This window comes from Delphinapterus leucas, chromosome X, assembly GCF_059928025.1.
Source record: "Delphinapterus leucas isolate spDelLeu-1000000601 "Yukka" chromosome X, BTC_Dleu_Yukka2, whole genome shotgun sequence".
NCBI classification, from domain to species: domain Eukaryota; kingdom Metazoa; phylum Chordata; class Mammalia; order Artiodactyla; family Monodontidae; genus Delphinapterus; species Delphinapterus leucas.
This window is the reverse complement of record NC_143150.1, coordinates 68,086,988-68,111,583: the sequence shown is the minus strand read 5'-3', so window position 1 is coordinate 68,111,583 and position 24,596 is coordinate 68,086,988. Positions and strand designations below refer to the sequence as shown.

General features: G+C 37.7%; 1 protein-coding gene across 7 annotated transcripts in view; it reads right to left on the bottom strand.

Annotated features, from left to right (window-relative positions):
* Positions 1-23,442, bottom strand: part of ABCB7 (ATP binding cassette subfamily B member 7) — a 131,716-nt gene extending 108,274 nt beyond the window's left edge. For 3 of the 7 annotated variants that reach the window (XM_089904354.1, XM_089904351.1, XM_089904355.1), the window contains exon 1: positions 23,237-23,442. In XM_089904354.1, the coding sequence (XP_089760480.1) occupies positions 23,237-23,404 (168 nt within the window). In that variant the 5' untranslated portion in view covers positions 23,405-23,442. The remainder of the gene's footprint in view (positions 1-23,236) is intronic. The other 4 variants (XM_089904350.1, XM_089904353.1, XM_089904352.1 and 1 more) reach the window with 3 other exon arrangements.
* Positions 23,443-24,596: the final 1,154 nt, after the last annotated feature.

Below are 24,596 nucleotides of genomic sequence, written 5' to 3'. Positions count from 1 at the left end.
AACTTTACCTCCTAAATATCTCTATAATCAGTGTCATAGTCTTAGTTGAGATTGTCATCCCTTCTTACCAATATTACCATTAAACTCTCTGATGTTCCATCCAAACTAAATGTCTCCCTACCTCCAATCTTGTCCACTTTCAATCCACCCTCCAAACTACAGCTTTTCCAAAGAACACATGTTATTTAATATCTTCTGCCCTAAAATGCCCTTTTCTCATTCATCCACCAGACCAGTGTCTACCTACACATCCTTCAATACTCATCTATAAATTCTTTGTTTGGAAAGTTTTCCATGACCTCTCTAGACTGAGGGTGGTTCCCCTCAAAAACCCTGCACACATATCTACTAAAGCACTTACCACACCTTATTTTGAGTAGTTGGTTACCTGTTTTCTCCTCTAAATCATGATTTCCTGGAGGGCAAAGGCTATGCCTTGTTCATGGTTGTGGCCCCAGTACCTAGTACAATGTCTGGCAAATGGCAGGTAACTGATAAATGTTTGTTAAAAGACTGGCTGAAGATGGGGGCATGTTCTTTTTGTAAATGTAAAGTTGTGACAGGCAGTGGTAAACTCTAGAAAGACAAGTATAGTATGATTTTGCTACTTTTGTATCTATGATAATATTCTAAGCTAGTAATATAAAAGAATCCATTTAAAAGATAATTTTACAATAGGTTTATTTAAATAGATTTCCTCTAGCTATTCATCAAAGCAATAGATTGTAGTTGCACAGAAGATCCTAAATAAGAAGTAAAATTCATCAGAGTTGTGAAAAGTAGAGCTAGCAAGATGAAGGGCAAAGAGATGAGTGAAAGGACCTGGGGTGTAGTGTCAGTTCTGTCACTGATTAGCTAGGATGTAACTGGACTGCTTGAGAAGTATTCAAAACAGAAACAACGATAGTAGCCTAACCACATGAGCTCCACGGCAAATCCCACAAAATCCATTACCAAAAATGGTGTTTTACTACAGAACCATACACCAAAATTGCAATGGCAAAAGTTAAAGCACTTTACAATTCACAAACTGCTTTCATATCTGTCATTGTCTTGATCCTCCCCAGAATAGTGGAAGATAGGTCTTATTCAAATGTCCATTTTATAGCCTAAAAACACTGAGATTAAGATAAAGTAGCTAAAACAAAGTAATACTCTCCTGCTTCAAAACCTTTCAAAATCTTTTCATGATATTAGACTGCATGGTGACAAATCCTGATAACACTTCCTCATGACAGGAAGTGCAGGCCCTTATCACACTTCTCTTCTATATTACTTCAATATTCTCCTAACTGATGTCCCTATCTCCAATCCCTGCCTATTTCCAATCTATCCTTCAAACTGCAGGCAGAATCATATTACTAAAACAAATTTGATAATATTATCCCTACTTAAAAATTATATTCTAGGCCAGCCATGTCCAGTAGAACTTTCTATGATTATGAAAATGTTCTGTATCTGTGTGGTCAAATACAATAGCCACTTAGACACATGTGGCTATTGAGCACTTAAAATATGTCTAGTGTGACTAAGCTACTAAGTTTCAAATTTTATTTAATTTTAATTGAAATTTAAATAGCCACATGTGGCTAATGTCTACTGTACTTGAAAGTATAGCTCTAAGCAATAGGAAGCCTTTATTTATTCATTTTTTATGATCCTGTTGAAAACCAATGAATAAATAAATAGGTTATACTTACTTATTAGACAAAAAGTTTTAGAGCATAACTGCTTTTTGTTCTTTTCTCCTTTTCAGTGTTTTCTAATCTTTCAGTAGCTGGTATGTACTGTTTTGGTAAATTTTTTGTAAATACAAGAACTTGATTTTGAAAAAAGAAACATGAGTATAGATCTTCATTAGGCAGCATCAAATATGCAGAGTACCTATGTTACATAGAAACTGAAGAAACCCACTGAAATAAAGAGGAAATACTGGGACTCAACCTTCAAAAAATCCCCCAATTCCCCAGTAAAATGATAACCAAAACTGGCTAAACCTAAAAGCTGCAGAATACTTCCAGGAAAGCTTCTTAAACATGTTAAAGACTGTTTTACGTTACAAAAAATAATCATTAAGTCATATGCAAGAATGCTAAAATGCATTACTAGTAGACAAAACAAACCAGAGTTCAATAAATGAACATATTAATACAACCTATTCAAAAAGATCAGACCACCAACTGAAAAGCTTAAATATGAAATTCTGTCATTATAAAAACAAGTATATCAAACAATGGCCAAACTAGAATGACAAGTGAAAGTTCATTTTTACTGTCCTCTGGCCTCCCAACCCATCCCCTCTCCAGAGGCGTGTTTGCAGTATATGCTTCCAGTTTTCTATGTGTTTACATACATACACACTGTCATGGACTGAATTGTGTCTCCTCCAAATTCATGTTGAAGTCCTAACCCCCAGTGTCTCAAATGTGACTGTATATGGAGATAAGGCCTTTAAAGATGTTTATTACGGTTAAGTGAGGTTATCAGGGTGGGACTTATCTAATATGACTGGTATACTTATAAGAAGAGATTAAGACACAAACTTGCACAGAGAAAAGACCTTGTGAGGACAGAGAAGACAGCTACCTGCAAGCCAAGGAGAGAGGTCTCAGAAGAAATCAACCCTGCCAACACCTTATCTCAGACTTCTAGCCTCCAGAACTGTAAGAAAATAAATTTCTGTTGTTTAAGCCACCCAGTCTATGGTACTTTGTTATGGCAGCCCTAGCAAACTAATACACACACACACATACAAACAGCTGTTAAGTAACCATAGTTAAGAACGGTTGAAGAAAGAGTTCACACTTGGCAAATATTCACACACTTAAAAATATGAATATATTACAATGACAAGTCAATAAAAGTTACTCAAGATCAGTAAAAATAATCTGATAAGTAAACCAAAATAGAAGCCTCAACTTCTCTTTTCTAGTATGCTTTGAAAAGCATGATAAGTTAACAGTTTAAAAGCCTACTCTCCTAAAACATCAGTATCTGAGAAACTACACTCTTAGGATATAGTTTCTCCATTCTAACATCTCTTTCACCTCTGGATATGGTAAAGAAAACTTAATCAGAGAACTAATAAATAAGCCAAAACACAGCCTGCAGTTAAAATTGCTACAAGGACTAAAATTTTATACATCTTATTCCTCAAAGAACTCCATCTTATAAGTCATATTTTAAGCAAAGGATGCCTACTAATAAAGTAACTCAAAAATTTTAAAAGCATATATGCTTTGGTTATTGAGCAAAAACTGACATTCAGTGACACTACCCCACCACAGTACCACCGAGTGACAGAAATGCAATGGACAAACTTAAGAGGTTACCCTCAAGTTTAATAATTCCACAATCTGATTATGATTTTGCTGAAATATACACTTTACGGAGAAAGTGAGCCTTCTATTGCAAATGTATAGTACCAAAGCAAACATTATTTACTCTTATGTTAGACTTTGTTTTGATTTGATTATAGGGTTTAATCACTCATTTTATAAATATTTTCTGAGTGTCTGCTACATGTGAGATATTATGCCCAGCTATGTGGAAGATAAAAAAGATGACTGGAATGTATCTGCCTTTTAGGTGCATAAAATCTTACCTCCTCCACAAGACACATGATAACTGTACTTGTAGAAAAAGGTATTATAGGAATTCAGAGGAGGAAGAAATCAGTGTCTTATAAGCTTATAAGGAATAGTTCTGTGACATAGATTGGCCCTTAAGCTAAGATTTGAAAAACAGAAAGGAGTTAGAGAGAGGACATTTCAGACAGAGTGTATGGTATAAATGAAGAAACAAAAACGAAAAAGCACAATGCCCAAGGAACAGGGAGCAATCCAGGGTGGCTGAAGGGGCAGGGTATTTATAGAGAAATAGTTAATAATATGGCTAGCAAGCTAGTTAAGTGAAAACCCTTTAGGGTCTTGAACAGCAGGCTAAGGTGTAGAGACCACTGAAGTCCACAAGCAGGAAAGTCATACTTATCAGAGTTATGCTTTAGGAAGAATAATCTGGATGTTTTGTGTGGGATGGGTTGGAAGGGTGAATGCCTGAGGCAGTGAGAAAAGTCATGCGTAAAGTTACAAGGGCCTAAAACTAGTGCAGAAGTTGAGGGACTGAAAAGGACAAAATAGGCCATTGCTACTACAATGAAATGTTCACCTACCTCACAGGGCTACTGCAAAGATCAAACAACATAATAAAAGATCTGAAAAGTTTATTTACTCACTAGTGACAAATTTTACAAGAGTGTCAAGAGTACAAATGAGGACTTTAGGGAGAGAGATTTTAAAAACGGAAAGGAAAAATCAAAACAACAAAAATGTCCTTTTGCAGGCAGCTAAATATATATCTATTAAATTTACTAAAATATTAAATAATTAAAAGATCTAATTTTGGTAAAGACTGTGTACTAAGTAAAAGAATGCTTATAAGTAAAAAGAAACAGGATTTAAAATTATCTCAGCAACATAAAAATTATGTACATATAAGAACTGAAATTCAGGGGGAAAATGGAAAATTATTTAAGAGGTGAGATTGTGGGTATTTTTCTCATGTTTATTAGATGTGATTTTATACAATTAAAGAGAAATGTATAAATAAAATAAAAAAGGAAAACTATAAGAATCACACACAGAACAGGCAATTTCACCTCTACTGTATATTTTACAACATGGAAAGTACACACTCCTTTGAAAAAACAACAACTTTAAGATCACAACATTGAATATTGATGTATTACTGCATTTTGCATTTAATAAAAAGTTTGATATGAGCAAAACAGGTTTCCATTCCATTACCCCCACTGCCCGGTGACAAGGGCCCTTTACTCTGCCACTGGCTACTTAGAAACTACATTAAAATCCCACCAGCCTGCAATATTTATCGGGGGTTCTCTGATACCCCTGATATTGCATGCAAAATGAAGCATATGTGTTTTTCTAGGGGGAAAGTTCATAGCTTTTAACAGATTCTCAAAGGGCCTATTGTTCTAAATGAAATGAAAGTTTAGAACCACTATTATGAACTTTTCTCCCCCTCCTATTAATCTTAATAACCAACTCAAATCAATGTCAATGGTTTAAAGAATGTTATTTATTCAACCATTTCAGAATGAGGGGTCCTCTGAATTCCTCTTCTCAATCCCCAGTGCCACTTCTGCAAGTGGCAGAAGACCTTTAGACGTAAAAAGTTTCTAAGACCTTTTTATTTCCATTCCTTATCATTTATAGCCCATGTAAGCTTCATCTTTAATTTATAAAAATTTTTATAGTAATGCCGCTACTCTCCACCACCTCCTTAGAATCTTTTCTACCTTCCTAGATGATTTTAGAATCTAGCTTACATTCCCTCCACTCTAATTCCATCTCCCCAACACTAGCAAATACTAAACTCACCATCAATCTCAGTTCTTCTACTCCTACACTAAGATCAGTAAGTAGTATAAAAGACAACAATACAAATACGCTCCATTAAAAATTCATGTGGGGACTTCACTGGTGGTCCAGTGGTTGAGACTCTGTGCTCCCAATGCAGGGGGCCTGGGTTCGATCCCTGGTCAGCGAACTGGATCCTGCATGCTGCAGCTAGGAGCCTGCATGCTACAACTAAAGATCCTGCATGCTACAACTGAAGATCCCGCATGTTGCAACTGGGACCTGGTGTAGCCAAATAAATAAATAAATACTTTTTTAAAAATTCATGTGAACTGAAATGTACCCTATGTTGCTCCTGGAAAACTGCTACCAGTAATAAACTAGGCTCTCAAACTAGAGGTATTGGGTTGGCCAAAATGTTCGCTCAGCATTTTTGAAACATCTGGAAAATCCCAAATGAACTTTTTGGCCAACCCAATAGTATATATTCAAAGGGCTAGTCCCAACAGATCAAAGTCAGGAAACTACAGAAGTGGAAGAAACCTTAAAGATCAAGTAGCTGAATCTTATTTTACAGAAACTGAGGTCCAAAGGAACAAGTGATCTGTCCAAGATAATTAGAGTAGAAACAGAGCTCAAGTGGTCAGGTGTCCTGGTCCAACGTTCATTCCACTGCACCATATGTTGTCCTTTGTACACCAGTTGTTTATTCTCTTCAATATTTAGAAATCAAAATACTTCAAATTGTCTGTATTTTCTCCAGTAAGCTATACTTACTATTACCTCAAGACTCCTTAATATATGCAATACCATTCCTTCCTGGCTTGTTGAGAGAGAATGATACAGGGGACAGGAATTGAGCCTCAATGAAATCAAGATCAACTGTACTTCTGAGTACACTGTCACTCTCTTATATGAAGAACTGAATTGTTTTGGTATGTCTTATTCTTCTCAAAACCAAGCTGACTGCTTCCTAATAGCTTATATTCTTCTAATGATAGCAAATTATTGCCTAATGATTTGTTCTAGTGTCTTCTAACACAAAAGCCAAAACTAGAATCCAACTCTTCTGATTGTTGGTTTCTTTCTGCTAGATTATACTCTTTAAAGTGAGCTGTGGGGACTTGCCTGGTGGTCCAGTGGTAAGACTCCACGTTCCCAATGAAGGGGGCCCGGGTTCGATCCCTGGTCGGGGAACTACATCCCACATGCATGCCACAACTAAAGAGTTTGCATGCCGCAACTAAGAGTCCACATGCCGCAATGAAGATCCTACACACTGCAACTAAGGCCTGGCACAGCCAAAATAAATAAATACATAAATAAATAAATAAAATGTTAAAAAAAATAAAGTGAGTTGTGATCCTGAAGAATATAAATTTAAGTCAGTTCTATCTTTAAGAAGGTATCTATTTAAGTTACGATTAATGGTTATTTATTCTGCCTCTTAGAACATCATTTAAAAAGTTGTTTTGTTATCCCAATAATAGGATTATTAATTTAAGAAATTTTTTCTAACATGCACATGAAATCCCTCTTCCTTCAACTGAAGTCTATATTTCTGTATTATAAACTAATATTCCAGGTACGGTCAGGTATCACTGAGCTATTAGAAGGACAACTTTTAATTTTTTTAAAAATAATTATCCTTCAGACACTTTAAACGTAACTGAATCACCTCACCCTCTTCAGTTCCATGCAAAATAATCCACTTGAAAACATCCTTAATTTTTTCCTGTTGTTTTTCATTTTCTTATTACATTTTGTGTCTTCTCAGTATTCACTGTAATTTCTTGACATGCATCTTATGTTATGAAACTTAAATTTTAAAACTTTAGCATCTCTAAAAAGCAGAGTAGGAGGATTATTTCCCTAGTGTTATTATATTCCCACTTCAGTTATGAAGGCCAGAAGTCTCTTAACTTTTATCTACTTTGTTAATTATCAGCAGCTAGTCACCAGTGGGAGGGCAGGAAGAAGGAACTTACACACTACTGGAAGAAATTAAAGTTCCCATCCTTTGTCCATGATGTCAGAGCCAACAAATGAAAACAAAACAGTACCTATCCAAAAGAACTACTAAATGGAACATACAAGGTAAGTACCTCACTGGTAATATCTCCTACAAACCAAAGGGAAAGGACAGACCGCTTTGCTGCATGCGATAAGCCAAAGAACATGAACCTGTCAAAAACAAATGAAAAGAGTTCCACTTCTAACATGACAACATAAGGAGCTCCTTAGACTCACTCTCCAACAAAACTGGTGAAATTTATAAAGTATTACCATTTAAAGTCCCTAGAAATGGTCCTGGAGGCATATAGCAAATGAAATATCATTTACTCAAGAAAATCTATTAGAGCTCAGTAAGAATGGCAAGAGTCTGTGGTGTTTGAACCAGGACACACTCCCTGCCTCCCGACTCCCAGTTCAGCCATATGGAAACTCCACTTGAGTTTGGTGCAGCCAGGAGCACAGTGCTCCCTCTGCCCGCCGAGCTCCTAGTCAAAAGACTATCTTCCTGGGAAAGGCAGGACATCAGCATTTCTCATCCTTCCCCCCCAACAACCTGTTGCTGAAGCTAAGTTCTGGGCTAACATGGCCAAGGGGTAGGGTCTCCCTTCTTCCACACACCCCCACTAGAGGGACAGAGGCTCTACCTTGGGTGTGATGCCACTAAGAATATTGAAGCCCCAGTCACCCTAGCCCTGACTCATAAGAGGGTAGTTGCATACCAAGAGAGGCAAGGCAAAAACACCTGAGGCTACTGCTCCCCAAACTCCATCTAGTGCTCAACTCCTAAAGTGGGGATATCACTCAGAGAGAAGCCGCCATTGTCCCCTACGCCCAGCTCCAGAGCTGTGGCTGGGAGATTTTGCCTGGAGAGAGAAGGCCCTGAAGCGGATAGCTCCTAATCTCTTCCCAGAGGAAGTGACTTCATACAACTAGACGTGGATTAGTTAAGCCCAAAGCTACTCTCAAATATAGTAGAGGTTGAGGTGAAAGGCAAGTAGGAGGAGACTAGTGGAATCACTGGACATAGAGGCTGAACTGTAGTTCAGCTGGTTTGCCCCAGAGAACCAGAAAACCAAGGAGGGAAATGTACAGGAGGAGACTGCCTAGGGTCGGAAAAAACCTCAAACACTGACCTCAACAACCTTCCCTTCAAAGGAACCCCAATCTGATGGCTTTAGTCGGTGAAACAATTTCTGCCCCGGGGCACTGTTGGAAAAAACAGTGCTGATCTCCCAGCAACAATTGGAGCATAACTGGAAAAGAGACAGAGAGAGCCTCAGCAAAACAACTGCCCTCTCAGGGTGACTGTGGGCATATGCCAGGCTATGCTGGTAAGGCTATGTTGCTTAAGAGGCAACATTAGAGGCACTAACACTGTGAAGTGGGGAGCAAGGGGAGGGTGGAGAGAGACAGCACTAAAATCCAGCCAGTTCCTAAATAAACATACAAACAAGTAAATAACACTAATAAGCCCTGGGAGGGAGGGAACCAGTACCAAGAGTTACTACATTATCTAAAATGTCCAGTTTCCAAAAACTTGCAAGATACACAAAGAAACATGAAACTACAACCTATACACTGAGGAAAAAAGCAGGCAAAAGAAACTGCCTACAGTTTTAACCAGATGTCAGACTGAAGAGAAAAAACCTTCAAAGCTGTCATTATAAATATGTTCAAAGACTAAAGGAAACCCTGTTAAAGAAATAAAAGAAGATTGGTTCAAGATGGCAGAGAAGGACGTGCTCTCACTCCCTCTTGCAAGAACACCAGAATCACAACTAACTGCTGAAACAATCATCGACAGGAAGACACTGAAACTCACCAGAACAGATACCCCACATCCAAAGACAAAGGAGAAGACACAATGAGGCAGTAGAAGGGGCACAATCACAATAAAATAAAATCGCATAACTGCTGGGTGGGTGACTCACAAACTGGAAAACATTAAACTACAGAAGTCACCCCACTGGTGTAAACGTTCTGAGCCGCACATGAGGCTTCCCAAACTGGGAGTCCAGCAACGGGAGGAGGAATTCCTAGAGAATAAGACTTTGAAGGCTAGCAGGATTTGATTGCAGGACTTTAACAGGACTGGGGGAAACAAACTCCACTCTTGGAGGGCACACACAAAGTAGTGTGTGCATTGGGACCCAGGGTAAGGAGCAGTGACCCCACAGGAGACTGAACCAGACCGACCTGCTGGTGTTGGAGGGTCTCCTGCAGAGGTGGGGGGTGGCTGTGGCTCACTGTGACGACAAGGACACTGGCAGCAGAAGTTCTGGGAAGTATTCCTTGGCGTGAGCCCTCCCAGAGTCCGCCACTGGCCCCACCAAAGAGCCCGGGCAGGCTCCAGTGCTGGGTCGCCTCAGGCCAAAAAACCAACAGAGAGGGAACCCAGCCCCACCCATCAGCAGTCAAGCAGACTGAAGTTTTACTGAGCTCTGCCCACCAGTGCAACAGCCAGCTCAATCCACCACCAGTCCCTTCCATCAGGAAACTTGCACAAGCCTCTTAGATAACCTCATCCAACAGAGGGCAGAGAGTAGAAGCAAGAAGAACTACAATCCTGCAGCCTGTGGAACAAAAACCACATTCACAGAAAGATAGACAAGATGAAAAGGCAGATGGCTATGTACCAGATAAAGGAACAAGATAAAACCCCAGAAAAGCAACGAAATGAAGTAGAGATAAGCAACCTTCCAGAAAAAGAATTCAGAATAATGATAGTGAGGATGATCCAGCACCTCGGAAAAAGAATGGAAGCAAAGATCGAGAAGATGCAAGAAATGTTTAACAAAGATCTAGAAGAATTAAAGAACAGACAAACAGAGATGAACAATACAATAACAGAAATGAAAAATGCACTAGAAGGAATCAATAGCAGAATAATTGAGGCAGAAGAACAGATAAGTGATCTGGAAGATAGAATGGTGGAATTCACTGCTGTGGAACAGAATAAAGAAAAAAGAATGAAAAGAAATGAAGACAGCCTAAGAGACCACTGGGACAACATTAAATGCAACAACATTCGCATTATACGGGTCCCAGAAGGAGAAGAGAGAGAACGGACCTGAGAAAATATTTGAAGAGATTATAGTCAAAAACTTCCCTAACATGGGAAAGGAAATAGCCACCCAAGTCCAGGAAGTGCAGAGTCCCAACAGGATAAACCCAAAGAGAAACACACCGAGACATATAGTAATTAACTGGCAAAAATTAAAGACAAGAAAAATTATTGAAAACAGCAAAGGAAAAATGACAAATAACGGACAAGGGAACTCCCATAAGGTTAACAGCTGATTTCTCAGCAGAAACTCTACAAGCCAGAAGGGAGTGGCATGATATACTTAAAGTGATGAAAGGGAAGAACTCACAACCAAGATTACTCTACCGTGCAAGGATCTCATTCAGATTCCATGGAGAAATCAAAAGCTTTACAGACAAGCAAAAGATAACACAATTCAGCACCACCAAACCAGCTCTACAACAAATGCTAAAGCGACTTCTCTAAGTGGGAAACACAAGAGAAGAAAAGGACCTACAAAAACAAACCCAAAACAGTTAAGAAAATTGTAAAAGGAACATATATATCAATAATTACCTTAAACGTGAATGGATTAAATGCTCCAACCAAAAGACACAGGCTTGCTGAATGGATACAAAAACAAGACCCATATATATGCTGTCTACAACAGACATGCTTCAGACCTAGGGACACATACAGACTGAAAGTGAGGGGATGGAAAAAGATATTCCAGGCAAATGGAAATCAAAAGAAAGCTGGAGTAGCAATACTCATATCAGATAAAAGAGACTTTAAAATAAAAAATGTTACAAGAGACAAGGAAGGACACTACATAATGATCAAGGGATCAATCCAAGAAGATATAACAATTATAAACATATATGCACACAACATAGCAGCACCTCAATACATAAGGCAACTGCTAACAGCTATAAAAGAGGAAATTGACAGTAACACAATAATAGTGGGTGACTTTAACACCTCACATACACCAATGGACAGATCATCCAAACAGAAAATTAATAAGGAAATACAAGCTTTAAATGACACAACAGGCCAGATAAATTTAATTGATACTTATAGGACATTCCATCCAAAAACAGAAGACTACACTTTCTTTTCAAGTGTGCACGGAACATTCTCCAGGATAGATCACATCTTGGGTCACAAATCAAGCCTCAGTAAATTTAAGAAAATTGAAATCACATCAAGCATGTTTTCTGACCACAACGTTATGAGATTAGAAATCAATTACAGGGGGAAAAAAAGTAAAAAACACAAACACATGGAGGCCAAACGTTACTAAATAACCAAGAGATCACTGAAGAAAACAGAGAGGAAATCAAAAAATACCTAGAGATAAATGATGATGAAAACACGACGAACCAAAACCTATCGGATGCAGCAAAAGCAATTTCATCAGGGAAGTTTATAACTATACAAGCCTACCTCAAGAAACAAGAAAAATCTCAAATAAACAATCTAACCTTACACCTAAAGGAACTATAGAAAGAAGAACAAACAAAACACAAAGTTAGCAGAAAGAAAGAAATCATAAAGATCAGAGCAGAAACAAATGAAATAGAAACAAAGAAAACAAAAGCAAAGATCAATAAAACTAAAAGCTGGTTCTTTGAGAAGGTAAACAAAATTGATAAACCATTAGCCAGACTCATCAAGAAAAAGAGGGAGAGGACTCAAATCAATAAAATTAGAAATGAAAAAGGAGAAGTCACAAGAGACACCACAGAAATACAAAGCATCCTAAGAGACAACTACAAGCAACTCTATGGCAATAAAATGGACAACCTGGAAGAAATGGACAAATTCTTAGAAAGGTATAACCTTCCAGACTGAACCAGGAAGAAACAGAAAATATGAACAGACCAATCACAAGTAATGAAATTGAAACTGTTATTAAAAATCTTCCAACAAACAAAACTCCAGGACCAGATGGCTTCACAGGTGAATTCTATCAAACATTTAGACAAGAGCTAACATCCATCCTTCTCAAACTCTTCCAAAAAACTGCAGAGGAAAGAACACTCCCAAACTCATTCTATGATGCCACCATCACCCTGATACCAAAACCAAAGATACCAAAAAAAACGAAAATTACAGACCAATATCACAGATGATTACAGATGCAAAAATCCTCAACAAAATAGTAGCAAACAGAATCCAACAACATATTAAAAGGATCATACACCATGATCAAGTGGGATTTATCCCAGGGAGGCAAGGATTATTCAGTATATGCAAATCAATCAATGTGATACACCCTATTAAAAAACTGAAGAATAAAAATCATATGATCATCTCAATAGATGCAGAAAAAGCTTTTGACAAAATTCAACACCCATTTATGATAAAAACTCTCCAGAAAGTGGGCATTAAGGGAACCTACCTCAACATAATAAAGGCCATATACGACAAACCCACAGCAAACACCATTCTCAATGGTGAAAAACTGAAAGCATTTCCTCTAACATCAGGAACGAGACAAGGATGTCCACTCTCTCCACTATTATTCAAAACAGTTTTGAAAGTCCTAGCCATGTCAATCAGAGAAGAAAAAGAAATAAAAGGAATACAAATTGGAAAAGAAAAAGTAAAGCTGTCACTGTTTGCAGATGACACGATACTATACATAGAGAATCCTAAAGACGCCACCAGAAAACTACTAGAGCTAATCAATGAATTTGGTAAAGTTGCAGGATACAAAATTAATGCACAGAAATCTCTTGCATTCCTATACACTAATGATGAAAAATCTGAAAGAGAAATTAAGGAAACATTCCCATTTACCATTGCAACAAAAGAATAAAGTACCTAGGAATAAACCTACCTAGGGAGACAAAAGACCTGTATGCAGAAAACTATAAGACACTGATGAAAGAAATTAAAGATGATAACGACAGAAAGATACACCATGTTCTTGGATTTGAAGAATCAATACTGTGAAAATGACTATAATACCCAAAGCAATCTACAGATTCAATGCAATCCCTATCAAATTTCCAATGGCATTTTTACAGAACTAGAACAAAAAATCTTAAAATTTGTAATGGAGACACAAAAGACACCAAACAGCCAAAGAAGTTTTGAGGGAAAAAAACGGAGCTGGAGGAATCAGACTCCCTGACTTCAGACTATACTACAAAGCTACAGTAATCAAGACAATATGGTACTGGCACAAAACCAGAAATACAGATCAATGGAACACGCTAGAAAGCCCAGAGATAAACCCACGCACCTATGGTCAACTAAACTATGACAAAGGAGGCAAGGATATACAATGGAGAAAAGACATTCTCTTCAATAAGTGGTGCTGGGAAAGCTGGACAGCTACATGCAAAAGAATGAAATTAGAACACTCCCTAATACCACACAGAAAAATACACTCAAAATGGATTAGAGACCTAAATGTAAGACTGGACACTATAAAACTCTTAGAGGAAAACATAGGAAGAACACTCTTTGACATTAATCACAGCAAGATCTTTTTTGATCCACATCCTAGAGTAATGGAAATAAAAACAAAAATAAACACATGGGACCTAATGAACCTTAAAAGCTTTTGCAAAGCAAAGGAAACTACAAACAAGACGAAAAGACAACCCTCAGAATGGGAAAAAACATTTGCAAACAAATCAGCGGACAAAGGATTAATCTCCAAAATGTATAAACAGCTCATGCAGCTCAACATTAAAAAAACAAACAACCCAATCAATAAATGGGCAGAAGACCTAAATATACATTTCTCCAAAGAGAACATACAGATGGCCAAGAAGCACATGAAAAGCTGCTCAACATCCCTAATTATTGGAGAAATGCAAATCTAAACTACAATGAGGTATCACCTCACACCAGTTAGAATGGACATCATCAGAAAATTACAAACAACAAATGCTTGAGAGAGTGTGGAGAAAAGGGAACCCTCTTGCACTACTGGTGACAATGTAAATTGATACAGCCACTATGATGAACAGTATGGAGGTTCCTTAAAAATCTAAAAATAGAATTACCATATGACCCAGTAATCACACTACTGGGCATATACCCAGAGAAAACCATAATTCAAAAATGCACATGCACCCCAATGTTCACTGCAGCACTATTTACAATAGCCAGGCCGTGGAAGCAACCTAAATGCCCATTGACAGACGAATGGATAAAGAAGATGTGGTACATATATACAATGGAATATTACTCAGCCATAAAAAGGAACGAAATTGGGTCATTTGTAGAGACATGGATGAATCTAGAGACTCTCATTCAGAGTGAAGTAAGTCAGAAAAAGAAAAACAAATATTGCATATTAATGCATATATGTGGAACCTAGAGAAATGGTACAGATGAACCAGTCTGCAGGGCAGAAATTGAGACACAGATGTAGAAAACAAACATATGGACACCAAGAGGGGAAAGCAGTGGTGGGCAGGGGTCGTGGTGTGATGAACTGGGAAATTGGGATTGACATGTATACACTGATGTGCATAAAATGGATGACTAATAAGAACCTGCTGTATAAAAAAATAAAACTCAAAAATTCAACAAGGGCTTCCCTGGTGGCGCAGTGGTTGAGAGTCTGCAAGCCGATGCAAGGGACACGGGTTCATGCCCCAGTCTGGGAAGATCCCACATGCCACAGAGTGGCTAGGCTCATGAGCCATGGCCGCTGAGCCTGCACGTCCGGAGCCTGTGCTCTGCAACGGGAGAGGCCACAACAGTGAGAGGCCCACGTACCAAAAGAGCAAAGAAAAAAAAATTCAACAAAAAAAAAAGAAATAAAGGAAGGTGTGATGACAATGTCACATCACAGGTATAGTATCAATAGGAATGTATTGATATGTAGAGGAATTATTAAAAAAAGAACCAAATGGAAATCCTAGAGTTGAAAATTACAATAACTGAAATGAAAAATTAAGTAGAGGTGCTCAACAGTAGATGTGAACTGACAGAACAAAGAATTAATGAACTCATAGATGAGCAATAGAGGGCTTCCCTGGTGGCGCAGTGGTTGAGAGTCCGCCTGCTGATGCAGGGGACACGGGTTTGTGCCCCGGTCCGGGAGGATCCCACATGCCAAGGAGCAGCTGGGCCCGTGAGCCATGGCCACTGAACCTGCGCGTCCGGAGCCTGTTCTCTGCAACGGTAGAGGCCACAACAGTGAGAGGCCCGCGTACCACAAAAAAAAAAAAATGATGAGCAATAGAAATCATGCAATATGAAGAACAGAGATTTAAAAACAGTGAAAAAAAATAAACAGATTCTCAGAGAAATGTAGGACATTATTAAGTGCACCTATATATGTATAATGACTGTACCAGAAAGAAAGGAGAGAGATAAAGGGGAAGAAAACCTACTCAATGAAATAATGGCTGAAAGCCTCCAAAGCTTATTAAAAAGAACAAAAATTTACCCATCCAGGAAGCTCAACAAATTCCAAATAGGAAACATGCAAAGAGATCCACAGACACATTATAGTAAAAATACTGAAAGCCAAAAACAAGGGGAAAATCTTGAAAGTAACAAGAGAAAAAAGACTCCTCACTAATAAGAGATCCTCAATAAAACTAACAGCTAATTCCTTAGCAGAAACAAGTATAGGCTGTAAGGCAGCAGGATACCATATTCAAAGGGCTCAAAGAAAAAACTGCCAAGGAAGAATCCTATATCCAGGAAAGCTGTTGTTCAAAAATAAAGGCAAAATAAAGACATTCCCAGACAAACAAACATTGAGAGAATCTGTTACTAGCCGAACTACCTTACAAGAAATACTAATGTAAGTTCTTTAGCCTGAAAGCAAGTAATCTCAGACTGTAATTCAAATCCACACACACACAAAAACAAGAGCACAGGAAAAGGTAATTGTGTTATTATAAAAGACTGTATAAATGCATACTGTTCTACTTTCTTCTTTGTACCAATTTCAAAAGCAATTGTATAGGGCTTCCCTGGTGGCGCAGTGGTTGAGAGTCTGCCTGCCGATGCAGGGGACACGGGTTCGTGCCCCGGTCCGGGAAGATCCCACATGCTGCGGAGCGGCTAGGCCCATGAGCCATGGCCGCTGAGCCTGCGTGTCCGGAGCCTGTGATCCGCAACGGGAGAGGCCACAACAGTGAGAGGCCCGTGTACCGCAAAAAAAAAAAAAAAAAAAGCAATTGTATAAAATAATATTTATATAATGTATGATTAAGCCTATAACCTATAGAGATGCAGTATACTTGCCAATAACAGCACAAAGGAGATGGATGGGAGCACAGCTATATTGGGATAAGGAAATGACTCCAGATGGTAACTCAAACACAAGAGCACAAATGAAGAGAACCAGAAATGATAAATATGAAGGTTATTATAAAAAAAGCCATAAATATTTACTTACCCTCCTTTCTTCTCTCAGCTTCTTTAAAAGTCATAAAATTATATAAAGTCATAATTATGACAATGTATTGTTAGGATTTTAACATTTATAGATGTAATATCTATAAAAGTAAAACAACAAAGCAGGGTAAGGAACTAGAACTATGCAAAAGTAATGTTCCTATATCTCACTAGAATTAAGTTATAAAATTCTTAGAAGAAAACATAAGGGTAAATCTTCATGACCTCAGATATGGCAATGGATTTTTAGCTATAACACCAAAAGTATGACCAACAAAAGAAAAAAAATAAGTAAATTTGACTTCAACAAAATGAAAAATTTTTGTGCTTCAAAGGACACTATCAAGAAAGAAAAAGACAACCCACAGAATGGGAGAAAATATTTGCAAATCATATATCTGATAAGGGACTTGAATCTAGAATAAAGACTCATATCTCAAAAATAAAAAGACCAATAATCTAATTAAAAATTGGGCAAAGGACCTGAACTGACATTTCTCCAAAGAATATATACAAATGGGCAATAAGCACATGGATAGATGCTCAACATCTTTAGTCATCAAGGAAATACAAATCAAAACCACAAGGATACATGACTTCACACCCACCAAGATGGCTAGACTAAAAAAAGTCAGATAACACCAATTAGCTAGGATATGGAGAAACTGGAACCCTGTACACTTCTAATACTAATGTAAAATGTTGTAGTCACTCTGAAAACCAGTCTGGCAGTTCCTTAAAGAACTAAACAGAATTACCATATGACACAACAATTCTACTCTTAGGTATACACCCAAGAGAAATGAAAACTTATGTTCATATAAAACTTGTACATGAATGTTTATAGCAGCATTATTCATAATAGCCAAAAGATGGAAATAACTGAATGTCTATCAACTGATGAACATATAAAGATAATCTTTTACATCCATATCATCGAATATTATTCAGCCATAAAAAGGAATGAGGTATTTAATGCATGCCATAACATGCATGAACCTTGAAAACATAATGCTAAGTGAAAGAAGCCAGTTTCAAGACCAAATATTTTATGATTCCATTTATGTGAAATGTCCAGAATGGACAAATCTACAGAGACTGAACATAGATTAGTGGTTGCAAAGGCCTGGTGCAGGAGGGGGAAGGAGGGTGACAGCCAAAAGGGTAGCAGGTTTCTTTTTGAGGTAATGAAAATGTAAAATTGACTATGGTGATGGTGGTATATACCACTGAATATACTAAAATCCATTGAATATACTAAATCCACACTTTAAGTGGGTGACTGTATGATATGTGAATTAATCTCAATAAAGATGTTTAAAAAAAAACAAATGAAAAAGTATATGATCAGTGTCACGATCAAGAGTCGAGGACTTGCTAAACATATATAAAAAGGCACTATGGAACAAGTATATGATGCCTCAGTTTCTACCATATAAATATTGATGAAATAAATCCAAAATTCTATCATTCAAAATTCATTAAGTCCTTTTAATATTAATTAGTGTAGTAGAGAGGCAATTGTATAATAATCATTACAATTTAGGTCTTATCATATGAAATCCTCCCATTTAAAGGAAAAACTATTTTTCTTAATAAACTCAAATTAATAATAATAAACTCAAAATGGATTAAAGACCTAAATGTAAGACCAGATACTATAAAACTCTTAGAGGAAAACATAGGCAGAACACTATCTGACATAAATCGCAGCAAGATCTTTTGTGATCCACCTCCAAGAGTAATGAAAATAAAAACAAAAACAAATGGGACCTAATTAAACACAAAAGCTTTTGCACAGCAAAGGAAACCATAAACAAGACAAAAAGACAACCCAGAAAATGGTAGAAAACATTTGCCAACAATGTGAATGATAAAGGATTAATCTCCAAAATATACAAACAGCTCATACAGCTCAATATCAAAAAACCTAACAACCCAATCAAAAAATGGGTGGAAGATCCAAATAGACATTTCTCCAAAGAAGACATACAGATAGCCAAGAGGCACATGAAAAGATGCTCAACATCACTAATTATTAGAGAAATGCAAATCAAAACTACACAGCATCACCTCACCCCAGTCAGAATGGCCATCGTCAAAAAATCTGCAAACAATAAATGCTGGAGAGGGTGTAGAGAAATGGAGACCCTCCTACACTGTTGGTGGGAATGTAAATTGGTATAGCCACTATGGAGAACAGTATGGAGGTTTCTTAAAAAACTAAAAATAGAATTACCATATGATCCAGCAATCCCACTCCTGGGAATATATCTGGAGAAAACCATAATTCAAAAGGATCCATGCACCCCAATGTTCACTGTGGCACTATTTACAATAGCCAGGACATGGAAGCAACCTAAATGTCCATCAACGGAGAAATGGATAAAGAGGATGTGGTACATATATACAATGGAATATTACTCAGCCAAAGAAAAGAACAAAATAATGCCATTTGCAGCAACATGGGTGGACCTAGAGATTGTCATACTGAGTGAAGTAAGTCAGACACTGAAAGACAAATATCATATGATATTGCTTATATGTGGAATCTAAAAAAATGGTACAAATGAACCTATTTACAAAATAGAAATAGACCCACAGACATAGAAAACAAACTTATGGTTACCAAAGGGGAAAGGGGGGGAAAGGGATCAATTAGGAGATTGGGATTAACAATACACACTACTATATATAAAATAGGTAACTAATAAGAACCTACTGTATAGCACAGGGAACTCTACTCAATACTCTGTAATGACCTATATGGGAACAGAATCTAAAAAAGAGTGGATATATGTATATGTATATGTATAACTGACTCACTTTGCTGTACAGCAGAAACTAACATAGCAGAAACTAACATAACATTGTAAATCAACTATACTCCAATAAAAATTAATTTAAGAAAATGAAAATATATGATCAGTGTCAGAATCAAGAGGCAAGGACTTGTTAAACATAGATAAAAAAGGCACTATGGATTAAGTATATGATGCCTCAGTTTCTACTGTATCAATATTAATGAAATAAATCCAAAATTCTATCATTCAAAATTCATAAGTCCTTTCAATATTAATTAGTGCAGTAGAGAGGCAATTATATAATAATCATTACAATTTATGTCTTATCACATGAAATCTTCCCATTTTAAGAAAAAACTGTTTTAGGTGTTTCCCTCTATGAATAGTGGTCTAGTAATTATTAGATAAGTATCTTTAGAATTCAACAAACATTCACTGTGTGATTAGGGTCTGTCACAGTCTTAATTACCCTTATATAAATATCTAACACACAGAAGGCAATAAACAAATACAAATGAAAGGCCTTAATGGCTGTCATTTATCTATACTAGAACCTAGTCTCCTCATCTGCAAAATTAGAAGAGCTGGATATGATCTTTTCTTTTTTTTAAAAAAAATACTTTGTGGAGTACTTTATTTTTTTTAATTTATTATTATTATTTTTTTATATTTGGCTGCTTTGGATCTTTCTTTCTGCACATGGGCTTTCTCTAGTTGCGGCGAGTGGGGCCTACCCTTCGTTGCAGTGTGCGAGCTTCTCACTGCGGTGGCTTCTCTTGTTGCGGAGCATGGGCTCTAGGCGGGCGGGCTTCAGTAGTTGTGGCATGCAGGCTTCAGTAGTTGTGGCTCGCGGGCTCTAGAGTGCAGGCTCAGTAGTTGTGGCACACGGGCTTAGTTGCTCCGTGGCATGTGGGGTCTTCCTGGACCAGGAATGGAATCCGTGTCCCCAGCATTGGCAGGTGGATTCTTAACCACTGTGCCACCAGGGAAGTCCTTGATCTTTTCTAAAGTAGTAGTGTTCAGTAGAAATTTCTGCAATGATGGAAATGTTCCACATCTATATGGCTATTCAGCCCTTAAAATGTGACTAATGCAACTGAGGAATTAAATTTTTAATTTAATGTAAATTTAAACAGTCACAGGAAGCTAGTGACTACCACATTGCACAGCATAGCTCTAGGGCAAAATCCTGTGTGAAAAACACATTTCACAATGCATTCCAGTAACCACATACACATGGTAATGTATATATATGTATTTGTAAAACAATACTTCCCTTAATACATATAAAGCATTGATATTTTCTTTCCTATTCTACTAAATTTCATCTAAAACAAAGTGCTGATCCAACCCACTAACGTGATTTCATAACACTGCACTAAGGTTCCTTTCAGCTCTAAAATATGCTATAAATACTAATGATTGTCCTGAAAGTATGCATTCAATATTTATTTTGTAATCTTAACCACAAGTGACTAATTAATCTGAAAATTTGCCTCAGGTTGTACCAGGTTTTACTTTAAAAGCCTTATAATCATTCCTTAATCTCCCTGTTAAATCAACATTTTTTAAAAAGAGGCAAGAGTTGCATGTCTTTAAGAAGTAGAAAACAAAGGTAACATCTTTTCCTTGTTTTTCATACTTCATAAATGGTAACCAAAGAAATGGCAGGATATATAGGAGAGAGTGAAGGAAATTGTGGGGATAGTGTTCATGTAAAGAGAGAAAGCTAACTTTTTATTGTCATCACCTCCTCTGAATCTCCTAATGACGTCTCCTTCCCCCTCATTCTTCGAGCCTGAAAGTCCTACAAATTTTATCTTTTTTTAAATTAATTTTTACTGGAGTATAGTTGCTTTACAATGTTGTTTTAGTTTCTACTGTACAGCAAAGTGAATCAGCTATACATATATCCCCTCTTTTTTGGATTTCCTTCAAATTTTATTTTAACTTCATCTGGCTTATTAGAGGACTAGAGAATAAGACTGGTTCCCAAGAGATCACATGTTACAAATTTCAACTACAAAGTGCTTTTAAAAAACCTTAATAAAAGGATCTGGATTTGCTTCTCTACCTTAATCTGCCATCTCCTATCATGAAATCCTCACTAGTCTAAACTATAAGCAGTTCTACAAAAGTTTCATGCTCTCTCTTACCTGTGGGCCTTTGTATATGCTATTCCCTCTTTAGCTAACTTCTAATTTTTCAGGTCTTGGTTTAGATATCAGTTACTCAAGTCAATTTTCTCCACCTCAAGATTAGTCTTGATGCCTCTCATGTATATTCTTCTAGTACTTTGTACCTTCCCCATCATTGCACTACTGTATTAACTGCCTGTTTACTTATCTATTACCCCTACTAGATTTTAAACCCTTTAAGGACAGGGTGTATATCTTGTACTGTTCACTGATGTAAAGATGTTCAATAATTACTGAATGAACATATGGATATAATTCCTTCAGCATTCCTCATGCCTAGTGTCATACTCCCTGCTTGGAATGTTCTCCCCAGTTCTATCACCAGCATGAGATCCTCTCTATAATCTAGTTCTTAATTATCACTATTTCCTCTGGATGCCTACAGCCCTTATTATTCATACTATTCATTTGATATTTAATCTACTACGTTGTTTTTTAGTTATTCTTGTAATGCATAGGTCCAATCTCATTAACTAAATTGTCCAGCTTGAAGATATTACTGTGTTTCTCTTGGTACTCCATTACCTAGCATAGCACTACGTACATAGCAGACATTAAACATTTGTTGACAAAGAATCAAAATGTGAGAGGTTGTTTCTCATATGAAGCTGACAACACTTTAGCTATACAGATGAACAAGGGGTGCCAATTAAGCTTTTTGTCAATTATAGGCAATAAAAAGATACAGTGAAGTACGAATACAAATAACAATAAAACACTATTCTTAAGTGAGAGATAATAATGAACACAAATATTAAGATGCACTGTACCCATAGCTACATTCATTAAAGACAAGTAGCCTTATGGCTTCCAAAGCGACCTGTGTACACAAAAGAACACTGTTTTTCAGATCAAAGGATAATCGTGTTTACATATGAATTTAGGGCGGTCTGTGTTTTGGAGACATAGATAATTACGGTTTGGGCCTATCAAGGAGCCCTGTCAGCAAGGAAGCTAACTGGTGCTAACTCAATTTGCCGCTTGTTATCTTCCAATGCCCTCCAAATTGCTACTTCCGACTGAGTAAAATCTTAACCATTGGCAAACTGGTTCCAAATTCCATTACTAACTTTGGAAAGTAGCCCAGTTCTCCTTGCATTTAGAAAAGTAAACAGTATGGGAATGGTGTCTACCCTGCCTCTTATAAACTAAGAGAAAAAACTGTAAATCCTGCGAGAGTCACCAGCGCTCCAGGTGCCCTCTGCCTGGAACCTTCCGTCCTGTTCCCATTTACTGTACCCCAAAGATTTTCTTCACCCCTTCCTCAAATTTCCAACCCTAACTTCCTTCACTTACTGCTGCTCCAAGTTAGCCCTGACAACCTTTCTTCTTTGTACTGGCTCTGACCTGAAGACACAAGGGCAACCTTTTCCCTATAGGTCCCCTTGTCCTTCACCCTACACTTCCAAGTGAACAGCATCTCACCTGGGAGATTCCAGCAGTTCCCGAGCCGCCGAGCTGACGTGACCTCCATTGCGGACCTGGGCCCCAGACAGAGACTAGGGGCCGGATCTGTATCACGGCGTGGCGACGCTTTTCGAAAGCAGCCGCCGCAGCTGCCCAGCCCCAAGAAGGTATCGCGAGCAGCGCCATCTTGAGCGAGGAAAGAGGACCCGAGAGCAGAGGATTGTGGGACGCTGGCGGTCCAAACTACTCACCCCGCCCCCCTCCCTGGAGGAGAGCGGAAACAACTTCTCTCTGAAGATTCGGGTGCTTTAGCGCAACCGCTTTTTTTCTTCTAGGGCCGGTCTTTGAGTGTTTTTTTTACACAGCAGGGAGTAACGAAGTAACATTCTTTCTCTCTTTTCCTAGATTTGTCAGGTAAAACACAGGATGCGCAGTTAAATTTGAATTTCAGATAAACAATGAATCATTTCTTAGTATAATTATGTCCCAAATATTGCATTTGCTAAATCTGGCAACCCTATCTTGTCAATCATTTCTCTCTTCTGCCGCCTCCAACTCAGTGCCAAAATCCACTCTCTCCATTTTCCCTTTGAATATTCTTATCACTCTCCTGTGTACTAACGCTTAGGGCAGATTAAACTACAGATATTGATTTCCCCGGGAAGAAGGCTTCATCTGTGAGATTCACTGCCTGTGAGAGTCACTTGCTGTGCTGTAAGTGCTTTCATTTGGCTGATTGTTCTTTTTCGCACAAACTTTGGAGCAGTTTTCCTTGGTCTTTTGCTCTTGGAAGAGTTTTAAACACACACACACACACCTTTACTCTGCTAATTTGCCTCTCTACCTCTTCCCTTTGGTTTCTGCAACATCTGATTATTGCAAAACAGCTGGATTAGCTGAAGGACGGTAAAATGAAAATGTATGCAGAGAAGTCCATGTTTAAAGACAGGTTTATATTCTTTTGTCACCACTATCATCCAACAAAATAATGTTGAAATATGTTTACAGTTATCTAGGAAACTACATTTCCAAGTATAAATGTAACCTGAAGCCCTGGCGACAGTAATGCGTTTGCACTTTCTATTCATTGCTGCGTTCTCAAACTTTCACACAAGACAGGCAAATAATTATTAACTCCTTATGTAGAGGCACCATGGACTAATGATAAGTCTGATAAAGACAAAGGATATGCATGGCCCATGCAGGTAGCTTTACTTTGTTTCAGGATTCATATTACACCCCAGGTTTCCAGGGTAAGAGGATGCTTGAAAGGAATTATTTACAGAAGAATAAAGTTTCCAGTTGAAGGGAATTCCATGTGAAGGAAATGGCATTTTTAACAGCAAGAAGTCGAAAGAAAACATTTCCAGGTTCAGGA